A 19,950-nucleotide genomic window follows, 5' to 3' on the forward strand; every position below is an offset into this window, starting at 1 on the left:
ACATGTCCAGGACCTCTGGCAGAAATTTAGGCCCAGAGCATTAAAGATACACCAGAATATTTCATTTTACAAAAAAAATTTTTTGGGGGGGGGTACTTTTTCATCCTTGTGTGCACCAAACCCATATTAAGTGTTTGCTGCCAAAAAAGCTTTTTGTTTCATCTGAACATAGAACCCATCCAGTCTGAAGTTCCAGTAGTGTCAGTTCATTTTCAAACGTTCTGTGGACAGATAAAACAACAACAAAAAAGCTTTTTGGCATCTGGGAATCTGAAGGATCTGGAGATATTCTGTATAGTTGTTATCTTAGAAAAAGGAGGTTGCAAAAAGTATTTAATAAAAGGGTGCAAATAATTGTTCACAATGTGTTTTGGAGAAAAACATTTATTTCAAAATGTGATTCCCCCAACTTTCAAATCTTTTACTTCAATAAATTGTTAGATTTTAGATTTTTTTTTTTACAGCCATCTTTGATCATATTTTTACCAAAGGGGCAAATAATTCTGACCAGCACTGTATAAAAATCTCTCTCTCTCTCTCTCTCTCTCTCTCTCTCTCTCTCTCTCTCTCTCTCTCTCTCTCTCTCTCTCTCTCTCTCTCTCTCTCTCTCTCTCTCTCTCTCTCTCTCTCTCTCTCTCTCTCTCTCTCTCTCTCTCTCTCTCTCTCTCTCTCTCTCTCTCTCTCTCTCTCTCTCTCTCTCTCTCTCTCTCTCTCTCTCTCTCTCTCTCTCTCTCTCGTTAGCTGTACCTTTAGGGAAAGAAATATTCCTTAAAATTCCATTTATACATCACTAGAGGGCGTCAGAGGGACAGTGGTCTCGTGAAAGATTGTTCATTCTGAAAACAAAAATGACAATCAGTAGCCTACAATCAGTAGTAAAAAAACATTTAAAAATATTCTAAGATAAAAAATCTATCGCGTGTTGAAAGCGCCACAGATTTGCAGTCTGAGAAGTGTATGCGCAGATAAGTGGAGCCTTTGATCAGGATGAAGGCTTCATCTCGCAGGTTCCTATGGTTCCTATGGCAACTGATCAAACGTTTATTGACTTGAGCTGTGCGCGCGTTCTGTGCTTGTGAACAGCAAAGCGCGCGGATCAGCGTGAATGCGCACTGAGCTGCGCGCCTGGTCTGGAGGAGGAAGTCTTCATAACACTGTGGATTCCGTGGATTCACGCTTTGATGTACCATCAACATCTAACGAACGTTTTCGCTGGAAGGTTCCAGAAAGATTTTTGAGAGAGGCAGGTGTTTTTGTAAGTGGGTATTTTCCTTTCTTGTAATTCAATTAGAAATTCTATTGCAGGATACCGTTTAGTCCATATTTAGAAAACTATGTGCTTGTTTTGTTTGTTTGTTTACTGAATATTAGTAACCATTCAGATATTTTTTATGTAGAACATTTTAATATTAAGTATCTCATGCATGGTGTAATTTTTTTTATACAAGATTGCACTGTTATTCCATTTAGTTATGAGAAGCATAATAAAATATATTATTTATATAATTAAAATATACCCTATTAAAAATATATAAATAATATAATATAAAATATAGTAAAATTGGAAAAAAATATATTATTTTAATTTTAGGGTTTCTGTTTCAATTTAAAACTTTTTGCTCGAAAGATGGTCTGGAACAAATCAGTGTCCAAATGTACAATCAAATGATTTTTTATCTAGCAAGTTTATTTAAGAAGAGTTATCTAACACTGTTACTTTAGTTTTTATAAGTGTAGACAAGATCTAGCTTTGCAAAAAAAAAAAAAAAAAAAAATTGGAGAGAAGAAATAAACACTACCTAGTCATTCAACACTTTATCTTACATAGAATGTGTTGTATTCTATGAGACTGTAATGCACGTTTAGGTAACATTTGCTCTTGCTCATACTTGTGTGGTCTCTCCTAGAAGCAGTCACAGGAAGCTGACCATCACCATCTCCCCATGATGCATATGAACAGCTTATTGAACCGATGGAGTAAGTATTAATAGTTTTACGTGTTCTCTTTTTTGTAAGAAAGGACCATGCAGAACATATTTTGGCTAACTTTATGTGCAGGCTATATGTCGATGTCTCCGATATTTTGTTTGGACTGAGATGTATATGAACCTTCTAATAGCCTGGGTTAAAATTAGTTGCAAGTTAGGTCAGAAGATTGCATTGTATTGCAGCGAAAAATGACGGGTTGGTTTACCCGTCTGCCCAGCTGTTACCAAATCACGTCTGAAATTTACTGCAGTTGGCAAATATTCAATTATAAATGCTGATGAATACAAATATACTGTCACATGCTGATAGATGATGTGTTTTATGTCACTGGCTGGCTGTTCAAATCATGTGCGTGTGACTTTAAAAATGATTGACTAAAAATATTCTTTCTCTCTAATGTATTGCTTATATATCTATCAAGAGGATTTATATTATATTGTGTGACATCTGTAACATTGTGTAGGTGTGAAGGTTTGTTGAGAGGTTAGAGAGTACGAATGGAAATGTACTGTAGGTGATAAATCAGATATTTATTTCTATGTAACAGAGACCGCAGGGTGTCTACCAGCACTGTCAGTTTAGCACAAACTGAAACATTGCAGGATCAAAACAAAACCTTTTATGAGGTTTACACTCAAATCAGTTGAAAAAATGACTGGTTTTGATTAGCTCTGCTATCAGTTTCTTTTACACGAAGCAAAACAATAAATGATTTCCCCATAGACTTCTATTGTAAGGGCTGTCAGTGCATTTTTTTGTTTCTTGTTTACAAAATGAGAGACAAATCGAAATTAGTTTCTGTGCTCTCAAGCTGCTGAACAGGCACTGAATGTCCCTATACTTTTAAACAAAATTCAAGTCAAGATGTCTATTTATACTCTGGGTCGAGCTACCAAACAGTCCCCTGATATTACATTTTTTATGCTTTTTGAAAGAAGTCTCTTATGCTCACTAAGTATGCATTTATTTAAACTACACAAAAAAAAAAACAAAAAAAAACAGTAATACAGTAATTGTGAATATTGTTAAATTTTTAAAAGAACTGTTTAAAGTCCATTCTTCAGGGTCACAAGATGTCTATTTATTTATACAGGCAGTCAGTTTGTTTAAATTTCATATTGTTGCTTATGGGTTTTGCCAAACTATAGAAACATCTCATACCTGAGGTCAATTTCCTTTTTGACATTTCTGTGATGTCACCCAAGAGGGGAATAAAGCCAGTCATGAATGATTTGGACAGCACGTCCATCAGTTAGTTCAACATGAAAGTTGTTGGAATCACTGTTGACTTTTGCATTTGTAGTGGAAGGTCTCAATAGAAGGTTAAGGTCATCTATGCAGTGTAGGCTAAACAAAGAGAACAAGATTCATTATGACTGAGTGAGCCTGCTAAATGATCTCAGGCTGCAGCTGTAATCTCTCTTTTTCTTGATGTAATTAGAATAAATATCCTTTGTGGAAAATCAGATGACCTTTTCCCTCACGTTTTGTAAATTACTGGTTGGAGCCGGTAAGTGTTAAAGAGTTGATTGGAGCTGGTAGATCCATCCGTACATGTGCAAATGGAGATCAACCCTTGTACAACGGAAGAGTCTCGTTTTCATATGTGTGGGTGACTTTGCTGGACAGCCTAAGCTTTTCTAGTCGTATCAGTTATTTAAGCCACACTGTGATTTGGCCTTTCTGAATTTGGTTTATGTAGTTCTCTATGGTCTTTCTTCAAGGCTTTATTTGATGTGTCTGTCCTCTTGATAGTCTGGTAAGGTGCTTCAGAATCTTCACAAAGTGTGGAATTTCACAGAATGGTGTCTTGGTATGAACCGCACCCTCTGTGTGTGTGTGTGTGTGTGTGTGGTTCAGGTAAACCCTACGTTATGGGGACGAAATGTCAAAGATCGCAATATCCAAAATCCGTGTCCTAGTGGGGATATTTTTAGGTCCCCAACAGGAAAACAGCTTATTAATCATGGTAAGAGAATAAAATGTTCGACCTGAAGGTCTTCCTCAGGCAAACAACAAGTACACAGCAACTCAGAAAGATACAATTTATATAAACGTGATCCATCACAACTGATCTTCGACTCATTAACCCAATCATCTAATAAATTTTTTTTTTAAACACAAATACCAGAAAAATCCAAAATAGTCATAAGTTAAACAGAAAAAAACCCCCACACAATTTAAAACGACTCTTTATAATTTTAAGATATTTTAAAATGTAATTTATTCCTCTGATGGTAAAGCTGAATTTTAAGCTGCCATTACTCCAGTCTTCAGTGTCACATGATCCAATGTTTTTTCTGGATTCTTTGATGATTATGAAGTTCAAAGAACTGCATTTATTTGAAATAGATTTTTATTTGTCCAAATGTAAAAGTTTTTACTGTCACTTTGAATCAATTTAATGCATCCTGAAGTATTTTTTATTTCTTTTAAACAAATCTTACTGACCCCAAAGGTTATAGTGTACATGGCCTTATATCACTGTGAGTACACCAATTTTGTACTGTCCTTTCTGTTGTGCTATTTTTTTAACATTTCCAAGCCACTCCAAAAAGACCTTTTTCGGTATTTGGTTTGGCTCGGCCAGTCATGGTGAAGTAATAAGGGAAAAGTGGGATTGAAACAATTTATCCTAAATACCAAAAGAAGAAGTAACTAACTATGAATACAGTTTATATATAACTTTTGCTATTCCTCACTGTTAGACTGCACAACAGCTCTGCATAATGTTAGGAAAGAATTTTTTTTTCAACAATGTTCCTGATCACGTCCAAGTCCAACTTTAACAGTTGCGTCACATTTCAGTGTGGATTGTTGTGTAAACCTGTCAGAATGTAATGCAGGCCTTGCAAGGGAGTTTGTTTTGGAAATGCATGAAGCAGTGCCAACTATATAATTCATTTGAATAATCATTTCACATGCAAAGCGCTAATTTACATATAGACGTCCATAAAGGCACAGCAGCAGAAAAGAAAGCATGTTAAATTCTAATAATCAGAGAGGCTAGAAAATGGTCATGGAAAACTAAATTACCACTGTTTTTAGTGCAATGAACTTTATTAGCATGCGAATGTATGACTGGACCCCTTTAAACAGTCTAGAAAAATAAAAAAGCATGTCATTTTTGTTATGGAACAAACTTAATCAAACCGGATTATTTCTATTCATATACATATAACTACTTTGCAGTTTGGTTTGATGTCCATTAGCTGTACTGATATTTGACCTGCATTCATAGGAGTGTCTCTGTCCAGAATGCATTTGAATACTCATCACACTCGTCCTGTATGTGTAAATTATGCATGTGTCGTCTGCATTACCTATGATGACTGAGACCTGCTTAACCCACGCGTGACTTCAGGGTTATTATCGGCCAAATTAAAGCACTTAGAGTAGAGATGGTTACCGATCTGAAATGACACAGATTTTCACAGCTTGTGTTTTCAGTAACCAGCTGTGAGACGACATTGCGCTGAATATTCTAACATAATAAGAAGCTTTGGGATGAATCTAGCCAAAGTGTAATCTTCATCGCCTCTTTCGTTTTTTTTCTCACTCTTTCTGTCTCATTCACACACTCTCGAGCTCACGTCATAGAAAGCAGAGGGGATCTGACCCAGGGAGCTTCAGTTGCCACACAGACATAAGGAAACTTAATAGATCTCTAAAGGAGAGCGTCCAAAGAGACACACACAAGAGTTCTCACCTTACACTGAATTATTTATTATGTAAATTACCTGTTTTAACCCTTCAGTTGGTTTAAATGCAAAAGCCCAAGGTTTTTTTTTCTTTTTCTTTTCTTAATCTGTGGACTTTGAAGAGTTTTGATAATCACAGTGAATGCTACCTGAATGCCTTATAGGTTGTGAGCCCACCAAAGTGTTTCCATATGGTAGCATATTTTTTCAATTGTTTTCAAAGGGAGCGACGTGTATTTAAAACGCCAGCAGCATGAGGTACCGAGCATCTATTTCATGCTGAGTGCTGTGCTTTTGTTGTTGTTGCTGTGTGTTGCCGAGAGTAAAAATTTGAAAATGTTTTGGTGGACACCAAATGCAAAAAGCATGATTCTGATTTCGCAGGTAGTTTGTTTCTGAATATAAGGCCATGTTTCACAGGATTAGGCCTTAGTTCAATTCAATTAGGACATTTAAGTGGCTTTTATAAACATGCCTTGGTGTGCATTTTGAGACAAAAGAATGGCACTGACATATTAAGATCTATCAGTGCAAGTTGCTTTCAGTTAAAACAGCTCAAACATGCATTTTAGTCTGTGAAACTGGGGGTCAACACAATGTAAAGTACTTGCTCTGGGCATCGTTTCGGATGAGAAGATGGCTGAACCACGTAGAAAGTTGTGTATACCCAGGATGTGATGGTTGGTCGATGTGGTATCAGTCCCGCCTCTCCTCCACTGTGATTGGGCGGCTGAGTAAAAAGTGACAGTGATGAGCAATGAGCATTGTGTTTCACTCAAAGTTGAACATTTTTCAACTTTCAGCAACAAGAAAAAAACCCGCCAATGTTGCAGGCATTTTGAATACGCTGCGCTCCCATTGGAAACGTTTTTTAAAAATATGCTGTCCTCAAGAAAAAACACTTTGTTGAATAGACACACAGAGTCTACAGTCTCTTTGCTGTAGACTAAATCACTGTAAACCACTTTTTTCCCAATCCCCCCAAAAATGGCTTTGCCTCAGAATTGGACCCTTTTTCTTTCTTTCTTTCTTTCTTTCTTTCTTTCTTTCTTGAAAAAAAGTGGATAAAGAGGTGTTGTTCACCATTTCAGCAGGAGCTGTGTTTTTAATTTCTTCCTCTCTTTCCAAGCTACAGATCAAGCAAGCGCTTTGCGTCACACCACATCTGAATCCATTCTACACTTGTTTGTTCTTTCCATGTCTCATTTACATTAACATACCCACACACACTGAAAAAGACTCCCTGGGTTGCTAAACCCCCTCAAAGACCACGTCACTCGATCCTAGGTTCACCATTGTGTGCATGTGAGAGAGGCAAGGTACATCTGGCAAAGCAGGTTTCAAGTATCACGCATAACGACAATGACATTCGAGGATGGCATTAAGAGTCAGTGCATCCATGTGCGTGCATGTGCATGGGTTTGTGCGTGATTGTACAAGATACCAAATATCAGCCAGTTATGCAGCAATCACTCTCTTATCATACAGGATTTGTGAGTTTCTTATCTTATCTCTTGTTATGTCAGCTTTGATGGTTAGATGACCTGTCTATCTTTGAGCGCTTTACTTTATATAATTCTGGTAATGATCCATTTAGATGATAACAGAAATACCAAGATTTAGACCCCGATGGATCTTATTACATCTTACATGCAATCATAAAGTACTCAGGGAAGTTTTTGGAAAAATGCTTTTGTTTGTTCACCCATGCAACCACACACAAATGCAATGCGGAAGTATTAAATATCAACCAAGCGTGAAAAAGAAACGTTTCAATCAACACCTTTTGTTAGCAAATGTGCTCTCAACATACACCATATTTTTTCCACATATCATCCTTACATACAGTATTGTGCTGGTACTGTAATACAGGTGTATCAGATGGAAATACCATGGTATTTTCATTTTGTGAAACAGTATAAGAAAGTTGTAGCTTATTCTTTATTGTTACTATTTTGCAAATTTAAAAAAATAGTAAAGTCATCTAAGCTATAAAATAACACAAATGTAATTATGGGAAATATATAGTGACCAAGTATATCTGGGAACTATATATATTAATTAGCCTAAAATTAACACTCGCCAAGCGCCAAATGCGAGTAAAACTTGGCATGGCGAGAATATGAAACTTTGTCACTCGCCAGTTGGCCAGTAACATTTTTATGAATTCTAACAAGGCCACATCAAAATCACAGACAAATTCACACAAAATTAAACCGTATATATATATATATATATATATATATATATAAAAAAGCGACTTTCTTAGTAAACATTGTCGGTTATGTCTTAAGTATCGTAAACCGTTGAGAAAGTAAACGCATGTGTACAAGAGCATTCGCTCTTAAAGTGACAGCAGCCTAATATTCCTGCTGCTGTCTGTGTTTTTAATGTTAATCAAACAACAAAGGACAAAGAAAAAAATCACTCACTGCTCTTGACTGAATAACTTTTGTAACTTTATAAGGGTTAATTAATAAGGATGTTTAATATAGTGAAGACAATGCAGTGTTATTTTACATTTGCTTAATTAAATTTCTGTACCTGAGAATTGTGAATTTTCACTGGTATCTAAAATTTTGGTGTCAATACTGCCTGTTTTTGCAAAAAAAAAAATGCATGGCCTGTAAAAAAGATTTATGGCCGTAAAAAAAAGTCACCGGCACTGGCAGGTGTGGTAAAAAGTGTTAAATAAATCAAAACTATCTAATATTTGAGCATCTTCTTCTTTGTTTAATATTTAAATTTTTAAATATTACATATAAGAGATTAGATAAAATAATTTATTTTTGTAAATACATACATATATTGCACTAGTATTGAATGATTACCATATTCATATACCATGGTATTTCCATGTTACTCAAAAAGAACTTTTGTATTTTCATTGTGCATGTCCAAAATAAACAATGACAAAGTAATTCTGATGCTTTGTGGCTAGTACATTGTAATTTGTAAAACTCAAACAACGACAAGCACAAAAACAAGGTCAAAACAATTTGAATAGGCAGCTGCAATAAAAAAAAACATGTTGAAATTATGTATCTTGTAGACAAACTTCAGAGCAACACTGCAAATCCCTTAGACTCTCTAATGACTATAGCCTTTTTTCATATGTGTGGCCAGCTAGTTATATAATCTCTGTTTATGCTGAGCTAACACTGATATTATATGAACCCTACTTTACAGATCTTTCCAGTGCACCAGCAATGCGTCATTGCCTTTGGGATTATTGCAACCGATACAGAGCTTTGAATATCTAAGCCAACACATATCTAATACTGTGCGAGGGAGTGTGTTGGTGTCAGTAGCCTGGGGTCCATTGGCTGGTGTGTCGGTGGCAGCTGATGGATGGAGGTTGTGGCAGGATCATCACTGAGAAACCCTGCAGGATGTTACGTGTGGAAGCCAGTAAACATGTTATTGGGCAGTTAGGACACCCGGTGCTCTGGGCACCAAAAATGACGTGCTTTCAGTCTAGCAATGATGTAATCTCCAGCTGACACGCTAATAAGCAACTCAATAAGATGTCTAGATTATCCACACTATGCTCACATGTACACGTAGACTTTGTATTTGCAAGCCGTGGTCTTTATAGATCTCATGGTCAGCCACAAATTTGTGCTACTGTAGCACATAAAGACATAAATAAATATAAACTTTGGCTGGCCCCTTTTTATTTAGACCAGAGTCTACATTTTGACATCATGTTGTGAGTTCATCCAGTGAGGTCATTAAGAATCTCTTAGAGGATGGTTATGTCATCTTCTTTGCCTAAATAAAGCCAAACCATCTTTAAAGTCACAGGCTGCACCCAAAATCGCATTCTTTCCTACTATATAGTTGGCGAAAAACAGTATGTGACAAAATAAGTATATCCGAATTTACAGAACTCATAAAAGGGTTGGCAAAAAGTACCCGGATGACTTGCTACTTCCGGCGAGATTCTGAAGTGTGCATACGATGGACACTTTACTATCCCATGAGGCCACGTTAGAGGATTTATGAATGGCATTGAAGCGACGTAACTGACACTGATAGGTCACATGATACTAAATGTAGTATGTCCGGATTCCATTCATACTACACACATTCATACTACATAGAACACCAAAAACTGCCTACTGAAATAGAAAGACGAGTGACCAACCAGAGGTTCTTTTCGAGTTGGGTAAATTTGAAATAGGATATAACTCTGACAACAAAGTAAATTCTGCAGGTGTGCTCAAGGGTATCTCCTTTACTTGTTTCTCAAACAAAACTCTTTCTTGAGTATGTTTCAGAGATTTGATGTCATCGCAAACTCATTGAACTGTATCATCCTGTTACCTTGTACAACTTGCATGCAGTAAATTATGACTATAGTAGAGGTGAACAATATAAACAAAACTTCATATTATGATATTCTTACAATTTTGGTTGATATCAGTATATTATGGCACCAGATCACGATATACACATTTCTATGGAAATGTTTTTAAAAAGTACTGAAATTATTGAAATGAAAATCATTTGCAAAGTAATTGTAGACCTATATCAAAAGCTGGAGAATGACATCACTGTTTTCTCCAGAGCGACTCGTGAACTTTTTTACAACAAAAATTAACCATCACTAAACTTACTTAAGCTGGACTATGCTGTACACCCGAAACAAACTTTGTTGCATTATTTTCCTGTTATCACAGTAAGGGTGCTTTGAAACAATCTGGATTGTAAAAAGCACTATATAAATAAAGGTGACTTGACTTGATTGTTCACCCTCAAATGAAAAATCATTTATACCCTCAAGTTGTTCCAAACATGAAGTTCTTTCTTCTGCTGAACACAAAAGAAGATATTTTGAAAAATGTCGGTAACCAAACAGTTGACAATTGACTTCCATAGTATTTTTTACTAGCTTTAGAACTGTTTGCTTTCTCATATTCTTCAAAATATATTATTTTGTGTCCAGAAGAAGTAAAGAATTCATACAGGTTTGGAACAACTTGAGGGTATAAATGATGACAGAATTTTCACTTTTGCCTGAAATATCCCTTTAAGTGTGAAGTATGATTGAGATTTTTGTAAAGGCTTTGCAACTATGCACATATCTTGTATATTTTGTATAGAACAGAATTATTATTTGAGGTTACAGCTGAAGAAAAGAAATGTATCCTGAAATATAATTGAGTTGCGATTAAACAGGTACAAAAAAATACCAAACCAAAGTACCAAAGGATAAAGTAAAAATTTTCATTGTCTGTTCTGTCATTTTTCATCTCGTTTTTTTTTTTTTCATGTATCTGTGGATAATCCTTCGTATAGATGCAGTGTTGGGCATTAGGATTGATCTCAAACAATGTTGGCTTTACTACAAAACTGGTCTTACGTCATATGATTAAGGTGCTATTTATGATGAATTGTTGGTGTATTACAAAAAAATCATCAGCTACAAATAAATCGTGGTTGCTTTGATTGCTCTACATCCACTTCTGCAGTTTAAAACTAAGCTTTATCTCTGTTGCTTCTGCTTTTTTGTGTTGCAGATGAGATCTCTAAGATGTGTGAGGTAGATGAGACTCCGGAACCGGTCAGTCCCACGCTGCTCAGCGAGTCCACAGACACTTACTGCCAGACCGACTACTGGCACCCACTCCGAACCACCGTCCGCAAGCTGGAATTCTGGGAGGACTTCAGCGCAGAGCTTATCGGAACCGGCTTCTTCTCTAAGGTCTACAGGGTAAGGGTTTCCTGTCAATAATGGAGGATCAAAAACAAATGACTGTTTGGAAATGGAAAGTTTGCAAAAAATGTACTAAAATTGCTAGAATGTCCTAAAGGCAGCATGTAAAAATGGATATCGAACAGCACAAAATCTGATTAGATAATCTGCCCTTTAGCGAAAGTGCACTGATTTAATCAAAGCTGTGAAAATGAGGCACAACGAGATCTCAGGCATTCAAGATAAATGTTTCGTTCCACCACTTGCTGCCTTTCAAGAGCAAAGGTTTTGTTCCATACCGAATTCTGCTGCCAAATTATCTACTATTCATTTTGTCTGGAAGTCACGGCCCTATTAGTCCGTACAACAGAACTGTACAGACATGACGTGTCTGTAGTCTCCCAAAAACAAGCTACATCCTGCAGACGGTTTTTAACCCAACAAAGAAATAGAGGTTAACGTCATATACTGTCACCACCCAGCTTAAATGGTCTTGAAAGCCTTCACAAACAAGAAAATAACTAGGTGATTTAAAAACAACAACAACTGAGGAATTACATTTTGTTAACCACATTTTTTTTTTTTTTTTTACAGTATATGCTAACTTTTATTTTCTTGCTTTGCAAAATATTCTCACTTCTGCGTTACTTTTACCTCATGGAAGAAAATAAAGGGCATTTTGTTACAAGTAGACCTCACAAAAATGCCAAAAGGGGATTTCCTATGTGCGAAACCCTTTGTGCTTGATATCTTGAGTGAAAGAAAGACTTTGGTGAGGACTAAGCTCTACAAATAGCACAGTGATAGATACCGTGTTTAATATCAGTGCACACAGAGCATGAAAAACTGTGACCATTCTCACACCACGGGCCAAGAAATAATGAATTTATATTCTATGTAAAGAACATTGTGTAGTAAAGGAAACGTGCGCTGTAAAGGAAAAGGATTACCCCAGGGGAAAATAAGAGGGATGCTTCTTTTTGTTGTGAATGTGTTTACAGAATATCAGTGGAAGAAACTCACAGTCTAGTGAATATGCTGTTGTCCTCTTCCGCTCAGGTGATGCACAGCACTACAAAAAAAGTAATGGTGGTGAAGATCTATAAGAACGACGTGGATCAGAACAGCATTGTAAGGGAGATCAGTCTACTTCAGAAACTCTCCCACCCGAACATAGTGAGGTGAGCCGCCCCTGCGCACACGATTAATCACCTCCATCAATCCCACGCCGGCCTGATGCTCATAACACCCACTCAGAACATGGGAAGAAAACAACTCTGACTCTAAATAACAAAACTGGGTTCAAATTTCCTGACTTTTAACAAAAGTAACCAGTGATTGGCTACAATTTAGATGAAATTCTGATATTAAAAGCATCAGCCTTTGAGACTGTAATGCATACAACACAGCCCTCGTTTTAGTTACTGAGCTTTAGTAATGTTTGCTAAAACAAGCATCATTATTAGGACTGCTTGTAAGGATGCATTATATATCTACACCATATCAGTATTTGGCAAGTATTAGAGATATTTTTTAATTCATTGGTGCCAGTCATTATTCGATATTTAAAGGGATAGTTCATTCAAAAATGAAAATTCTGTCATCACTTACTCACCATCATGTTGTTCCAAACCTGTGTGAATTTCTTTCTTCTGCTGAACAATGAAGAAGATATTTTGAAGAATGTCGGTAACCAAACAGTTGATGGACCCCATTGACTTCCATAGTATGGAGTTAAAAACAAACTATGGAAGTCAATGGGGCCCATAAAGTGTTTGGTTACCGACATTCTTCAAAATATCTTCATAAATTGAAAGAAATGTATACAGGGTTTAACAACTATGACAGAATTTTCATTTTAGGGTGAACTATCCCTTTAAATGTGCATGTTAAATTCTAATATTTTAATTCAATATATTAACTTCAAATCTTAGTTAGTCTTCAAATCTTAATAATACTGTTAAATATAATATTTAGCAAATTTCCATATGAATATCCATTTTTCATACTGTACAATGCTGTGATGCATAAATTCTTTCGTAGAATGTGAAACGATTGACTTGCTATTTTTGTTTTATTTTTAATTTATTTCAGCAAAATACTATTATCAGACATTTATTAGTTATCATTCATAAAATGAAAATAATGACTGATTTGAATATTTCTATTTGCTCATACTTGAGTAAACATTTAACCATTTGTATTCAGGCCATAGTATTATAGAGGCTTGGGGTGGTCTCATCCACAACCTAGCAACCACCCAGAACACCCTAGCAACCCAATGGCAACTAAAAACTACTATAGTATCTGGTAAACACCCTAGCATTAAGGCAGGGAGCTTTCGATAGGCACTCACATTTGGTTGAAAATGTAAAAATCTAGCTTATTTTGCACTTGTAAAATGCTTGAAATTAAGTTTTATTTCACTTACGAGCTTTAGAAATTATCTCAAGTCAATTTAAAAGGGTTTACACAGATGTATAAAGATTTGTCATAGCTAATAAATGTTCTAAAACTTTGTATAATTCCTTATTTCTCAGATGGATACAGTAAATTACTCTAATTTTCTTGTTGTAGGTACCTGGGGATCTGTGTCAAGGAGAACAAGCTGTACCCAATTCTCGAGGTGGGTGGCACCTTTTAGGATTTAGTTTTCACAATTCAGTGTATCCAGTATAAGCTTTCTCAATGGGCTGCCCGTCAAATCTTATGACACAACCAGTGACTCACCATCGTGTTCTTCTAATGTGTCAAAAGTATATAAGTTTCTACAAAGCGAAAGTTTTCCTTATTTAACATGCTGTAAAAGGGAGTTGCGTTTTCACTGTATAAATCAGGTCAGGATTGGAAGCGTTTTATAATCTCACGTGCTTCCCTCCTCCTCCTCCTCCTCCTCCTCCTCCTCCTAGTATGTTAGCGGAGGCTGTCTGGAGGAGCTGCTGGCCAGAGATGATGTCAGCCTCTGCTGGAGGGAGAAGATCGAACTGGGCTGTGATATCAGTCGAGGAATGACCTATCTCCACTACAAGAACATCTACCACAGAGACCTCAACTCTAAGGTGTGTTGGCAGCCTTTAGGGATCAAAGTTTAGCCGTTTATGGCAAAGACATATTATGAAACATCACCTTGCAGCGTTCAACCTTGATTTGAAGGCGTGTTCCAAGAACACGCCTTGCAATTATAGATAATGACAGACATTTCTAATGTCACTCCTATGAAACATGCGCTAATGTTTTTTCACTCTAATGTTCTATTAACTTGCCTGACTTGACCTGAGTAATGTTTTGGACAAAATGATTCAGCGAGACCACGTATTCCAGTGTTTAACTGGTAGTTAGTACACTTTTCTTGTGTCCATTACCTCCTTTCCCATATAACATAGCTGGCTGTTGCAAAGACTTTTTTATTGCTTTGGTACTTTTTTATTGCTTTAATTTATGATATTAGTTATGAGAGAACCATAATATTATCTCACATAATCCCATTCAAAGTCAAAGTGAAGATTGGCATACTTGCACAGTGACCCAAAAGTTGTCTGGATGCTTTAGTCACACTTAAAATCTTTTAAAATAAAATGATTGTAAATAAAAACGAATTGCACTGCATTAAAAGTAAACAATATTTCAAAGTGACATCTACTAACCATTGCTAGACGTTTTCTCTGAACTCACTCTTTTTTGTTATTTTTACAATTACCTTTTAACCAACTAAAGTTAAGTTAGTTCTAGCAAAAGGTCTAGCATTATTTGCTTGCTGATGCCGCTTGTTGATATTATGTTATCTAAATTTTGCCATGAATTTAATGCATTTTAAGTGTGGTATATTTGCAAAAATATATTTTTAACTCCTATTCACTTTTGGATACTTTAAATTCACATTTGGAACTATAAAAATATTGAATGGCATTTTGTAACAAATAGTTTTTCAATGTGTGAAACTGTGAGATTGATTAATATATTGAGTGAAAGGCTTTGGTTAGGTGTAAAGTCATATCTGAGATTTACTACGGTTATGGTTTTCATTTCTCCATCATGAACACAATAGCAGAGTGATGGAATGTAGATAGCAAAACACATGTGACCATTCTCACACCATGGGCCAAGGTATTTCAACATTTTTTTGTAAAGAACATAGTGTCCTAAAAAAGACGTGTGCTGTAAAGTAACACGATTAGCCCAGCCGAATATGTTTACAGAATACCATGTACAGGTGCCGTGGAGAAAACAAACATCAGGAAACCCTGAAACTCCTACTGTAAATACACTGCCGTTCAAAAGTTTTACATTTTTTTTATTTGATTAAAATATTAAAAACAGTAACAAACAAAGATTGTTAAATATTATTATAATTTCAAATAAAATATCTCTTTTTAATATATTTTAAAATGTTATTTATTCCTGTGATGGCAGCTGAATGTCACATGATCCTTCAGAACATTACACATTACCCAACATTACAATGAAAAAGAACATAAACAACTTAAAGAGCACTGACCTGTACCACCTGACTGCTGCAGTTAATTTCGGCGTTGATAGTGTTGGCATTGAAATACATAAATTCGGGTCGCGAATCGCTCCAAGTATAATGTCATGGGTTTCCATCTCTTTCAAATTACAGTAGTTATGGCATGAACGCAGCATAAGCTCGTTGTTTTGGTTCAGCAGGAACTATAAAAGCTGCTGTTTCGGTTGCGGTGCTCAGTGACTGACGTCTGTCTAACTCTGCATAGCATGAAACGCACTGATGAAGTGTGATGTCTGCGCGAAGGTATGGAGATCCATATGTTGACTGGCAGGAAGGACATCGTAGGTAGGACATCGGACCGAATGCAATGATTGGACGAAAATATTATGGTCCTACACCTTTCACAGATGATATATATACATATAAATACATTTAAGCCACTTAACTTAGGCTATGTTCACACTGTCAGTCCAAATACGATTATTTGTGTATCCTATTGGAATCTGATCTAAAATGATTGATGTCCACACTGTGTGGTCTTTATTTTTCTGGAATATCTGCATTGGTTTGATTTCTATGGCAATGGTGTTGTGATAGTAGGCATAAGCCAAAAACAACAACCGCAACATGGAAGGGTTTGCAATATAGATGTTGTCTTATTATTTACCACATGACAACGTGTATCTGGCACGCTGGACTACTGCGTCTTCTGAGGGAGCGGCAGAACCGTAGGAGGCTGGTATGAGTGGCTTTATTCTATGCTGTCGTCTCCACCTGTTTCTAAACATGTCTCCGTTACATTGTCTTCTGCTCGTCCAGCACTTTGCAACAACACAACCTTGTTTCTTTCTGCTGCAACTTTCAGCATGTTTCCAATAACAGCATCTGACGTTTACGTTTTACGTAGTGTGGGAGAGTCACATAAACCACACAAAATCCGATCAGAGCGGTCAGACTTAAACGGATTTCCAGAAATGCGATTTGGATAGAATTTCAAACCACGTATGAATGTAGCTCAAAATGGATTTGAAAAAACTGCATTTAAAGGTGAACTAAGTAACTTTTTTACCTTAACCGAACAGCTTTGGAGTCATTGTAATGTTTATATTACTGATTTTGTGTTGAATGGTGGTCGTCTCGCACCCCCCTGGTGCCTGTGAGCCGCAAAACCACCCTTGCAACTTTGGGCCGGCGGGACGCAAAAAACAGATCTGATAAATTTCTGATAAAATGAGCATCAAACAGAAATAACCCGGCGCCGTATACATGTGGTGTTGGAGGCGCACATACAATACAGACTGTCGACAGTTAAACAGGGCGCACGCAGCTCTTAAAGGGGCCATACCTTATTTCCACTCGTTACAGCGTCTATCCTACTGAACAGGTACCGGTGTACAGGGGGAGGGGATCCGGCCGTGAGTGCGAGCCATCTCTGCGTGAGTGCTATTCACGACAGTACAAGTACTCCACAGCGACTCTAGGGGTCACTGTTTGACAAAAACGGAATTCCTACTTAGTGCTGCTTTAATGTAATTTTTTCCAGTTCACACTTGCTAATTCTGATCTGATTTCAAGTTCACACTTGCTAATTCTGATCTGATTTCAATCGTAGATGCACAAAATTCGAAAATTTGGATTTGGACTGACAGTCTCAGGATGTGAAGAAACTTTCATCCAGCATAACTAAAAAACTAAAAAAAAAGGAAAAAATCACCTACCCTGCCTTTAATGCATTCTTGCCGAATAAAAGTATTAATTTCTAAGACCCCATGTATTTAAATTGTAGTGTAAATGATGGGTCACTAATATTGTTAGTGAAGTAGACAAAAATACAAAAGTGTTTCTTTTTGGGAAGGGATCCTGCACCCCTATAAAGTTCTGAGCTGTGAAAAGCAGTCATGGTCTTGACAGATTTAACTGTGTCAGTTGCCAGGCTGCAGTGAGCAGTGAGCACAGGACTGTGTTTGAACAGAAATGAGGAGGTCAGACCTTTATTATGCTAATGCTGTACCCAACATTCACCATTTCATAAACACCAGACCTGCGACTGCTTTTCACCTCTTTATTCTTTTCCTTTCTTCTCGCTCTCTCTATATAAAATGACATGCTGACTCCCGTCCACTTTCAAGCTTTTATCCTCTCACCCTGCTCACACGCACACGATTTTACTAAAAACAGACATAGCCTTAGCCTTGTTATCTTTAAACAGTTTAATATTGGATTTGAAAAAAATTGATTTCACATACTAGAATGTGAGTGGTGCGTGGGGTTGCTAGGGTGTTGCTATGTGCGTAATAACGGGTTTTGAATGGTTTATCGCATTTCTTCTGTATGTGGTTGCTAAGGTGTTCGGAATGGTAGCTTGGGTCCCAGCAAACAAAAATGTTCTATGTACTTTTTGTTAACATTACCATTAAGTTATGAAAACGTTATTTCTGGATGTTCTCTAAATGTTTAAAACATCCTATTTTTATTAAAGGTGGGGTAAGCAATATTAAAAAAAAAACGCTGTTTGTAAGTTGGTCGAACCAACACAACCAGACACAACAACAAACGTGTAGCAAATCGGCATTAGGGGGCCTATGACAGTGGAGGAGAGAGAATGAGCAAGAGGGAGATTTGAAGAAAGACTGTAGAAAGAGAGATGGGTGAGAGACATTACAAAAGAGAAAAGCTCATAAGAATATCACTGATAAATGAAGGGTTATGAGAACATTTTAGAAAAGCTTTCCAGCGCTGGACAGAGCTAAGCGGGATGGCCTGAACACAGATTTTTGTGCTAACATTTTGATAATGTTATTGAAGACTACTTTGAACGAACAATCTATTAACGTTACTAATGTTTATTCATAACTTTGAGAGAGAACCTTGCTAGAATGTTGAGAATGTTCCCTGTTAGATGGGGCATAGCTAGGGGGTTGTTTACTGGCCCGAGGGATTTTTATTTTTATTTTTATCATCTGCCAGGCAAAAAAACATAAATCTGATTAGTTACAGAAGTAATAGCACACCTGAACAAGCCACATGATTTGTGATATTTAAATCCATAGCGCAAAAATGACTACTATAGTTTACTACAGATTCAGAGTGTAACCCTATCCATAATTTTACATTATTTAGTTTGCTTTTATCATGATGTTTATATTGACCATTATTATACATTATTTTATTATTATTATTACTAATTATAATTATATTTTCTATCCCCTAACCCTTTGCCTAAACCTATTCCTAACCATGAACACACTCAGACACAAACAACCTCTCCATACCACGCAATCACCCACCACAGTGTTGTTTTCTTTCACTTTTCTGTTATCTAAGTGCATTAATTGAAGCAAAGATGCCATTATCAGTGTGGGGTTGAAGCATTACTGGCTTGCTTACATAACACGACAAGTTCAAGTTTCTGCCTGGAGGTGAAGTGTGGTTGTGTATCTGCTTTTTGTCAGTGGGTGTATTTAAAATACAGGGGTACTGTTACTGCCACACATGATACCACACTCACAACTGCACTTGCACATTCTCATTGATGTCTTATTGATGTAAAGCTCTACCTGATGCTCTACTGTGTGAAGTCAGAGAGAAGAGTTTGTGTGTGTAGATGATGATTGTGTAATGAAAGCCTAGCTGGATGTCTCTCTCATGTGTTTTCTCTCTCACTATTCAGCATCATATTATTTATCAATTTGTGCATTTCACTCACTAATGTTACTGGCTCATTGACTGGAAAATTAAATCTGACTAGACATTGTTTCATAGAAAGAACTGCGAAGAATGAAATTCACTTGGTTACACACATTCGCTGAATAACATGGGCAAGAGAAAATTTAGTAAAGCTCACTTCAGTAAGGTTTTTGTGTACTAAAAATATTAATGTTAATATAATGTATAAGAAATATATATATATTTTATTATGACTAAATGTAATTATTATATTTTATATAATCTATTTAATATTATTAGATTATAAAATATAATTGAATTTAGTCATTATTATTATTTAATAAACATTTTTCATAATACTATTTATTGCATAAAAATATATATTATTAGTCCAATCTGATGTTACAGCTATTAACTTTTTGTTTTAA

General features: G+C 36.3%; 1 protein-coding gene across 3 annotated transcripts; it reads left to right on the top strand.

Annotated features, from left to right (window-relative positions):
• Positions 1–1,002: 1,002 nt before the first annotated feature.
• On the top strand, positions 1,003–14,498 carry LOC130079901 (dual specificity testis-specific protein kinase 1-like). Of its 3 annotated transcripts, none has more exons than XM_056245139.1 (6): positions 1,003–1,255; positions 1,908–1,977; positions 11,216–11,409; positions 12,451–12,572; positions 13,969–14,017; positions 14,301–14,498. In XM_056245139.1, the coding sequence occupies exons 1-6, from the start codon at positions 1,106–1,108 to the stop codon at positions 14,481–14,483; spliced, it is 768 nt and encodes a 255-aa protein (XP_056101114.1). In that variant the 5' UTR covers positions 1,003–1,105; the 3' UTR covers positions 14,484–14,498. The 3 variants fall into 3 exon arrangements, with proteins under 3 accessions (XP_056101114.1, XP_056101115.1, XP_056101116.1); XM_056245140.1 differs by having other exon boundaries at positions 1,004–1,255; positions 1,911–1,977; XM_056245141.1 differs by having other exon boundaries at positions 1,191–1,278.
• The last annotated feature ends 5,452 nt before the right edge of the window (positions 14,499–19,950 follow it).

The sequence above is a fragment of the Rhinichthys klamathensis genome, unplaced genomic scaffold, assembly GCF_029890125.1.
Source record: "Rhinichthys klamathensis goyatoka isolate OS25496 unplaced genomic scaffold, OSU_Roscu_1.1 h1tg001520l_1, whole genome shotgun sequence".
In the NCBI taxonomy this organism is placed as follows: Eukaryota; Metazoa; Chordata; class Actinopteri; order Cypriniformes; family Leuciscidae; genus Rhinichthys; species Rhinichthys klamathensis.

What these genes read in the sequence shown, in the direction of transcription:
- LOC130079901 (XM_056245139.1), top strand. Translation starts at nt 1,106, where the DNA reads ATGCGCACTGAGCTGCGCGCCTGGTCTGGAGGAGGAAGTCTTCATAAC. An exon ending in TCCCACCCGAACATAGTGAG is followed by an intron (nt 12,573 to 13,968) that starts GTGAGCCGCCCC and finishes TTCTTGTTGTAG; the next exon opens with GTACCTGGGGATCTGTGTCA. An exon ending in AGCTGTACCCAATTCTCGAG is followed by an intron (nt 14,018 to 14,300) that starts GTGGGTGGCACC and finishes TCCTCCTCCTAG; the next exon opens with TATGTTAGCGGAGGCTGTCT.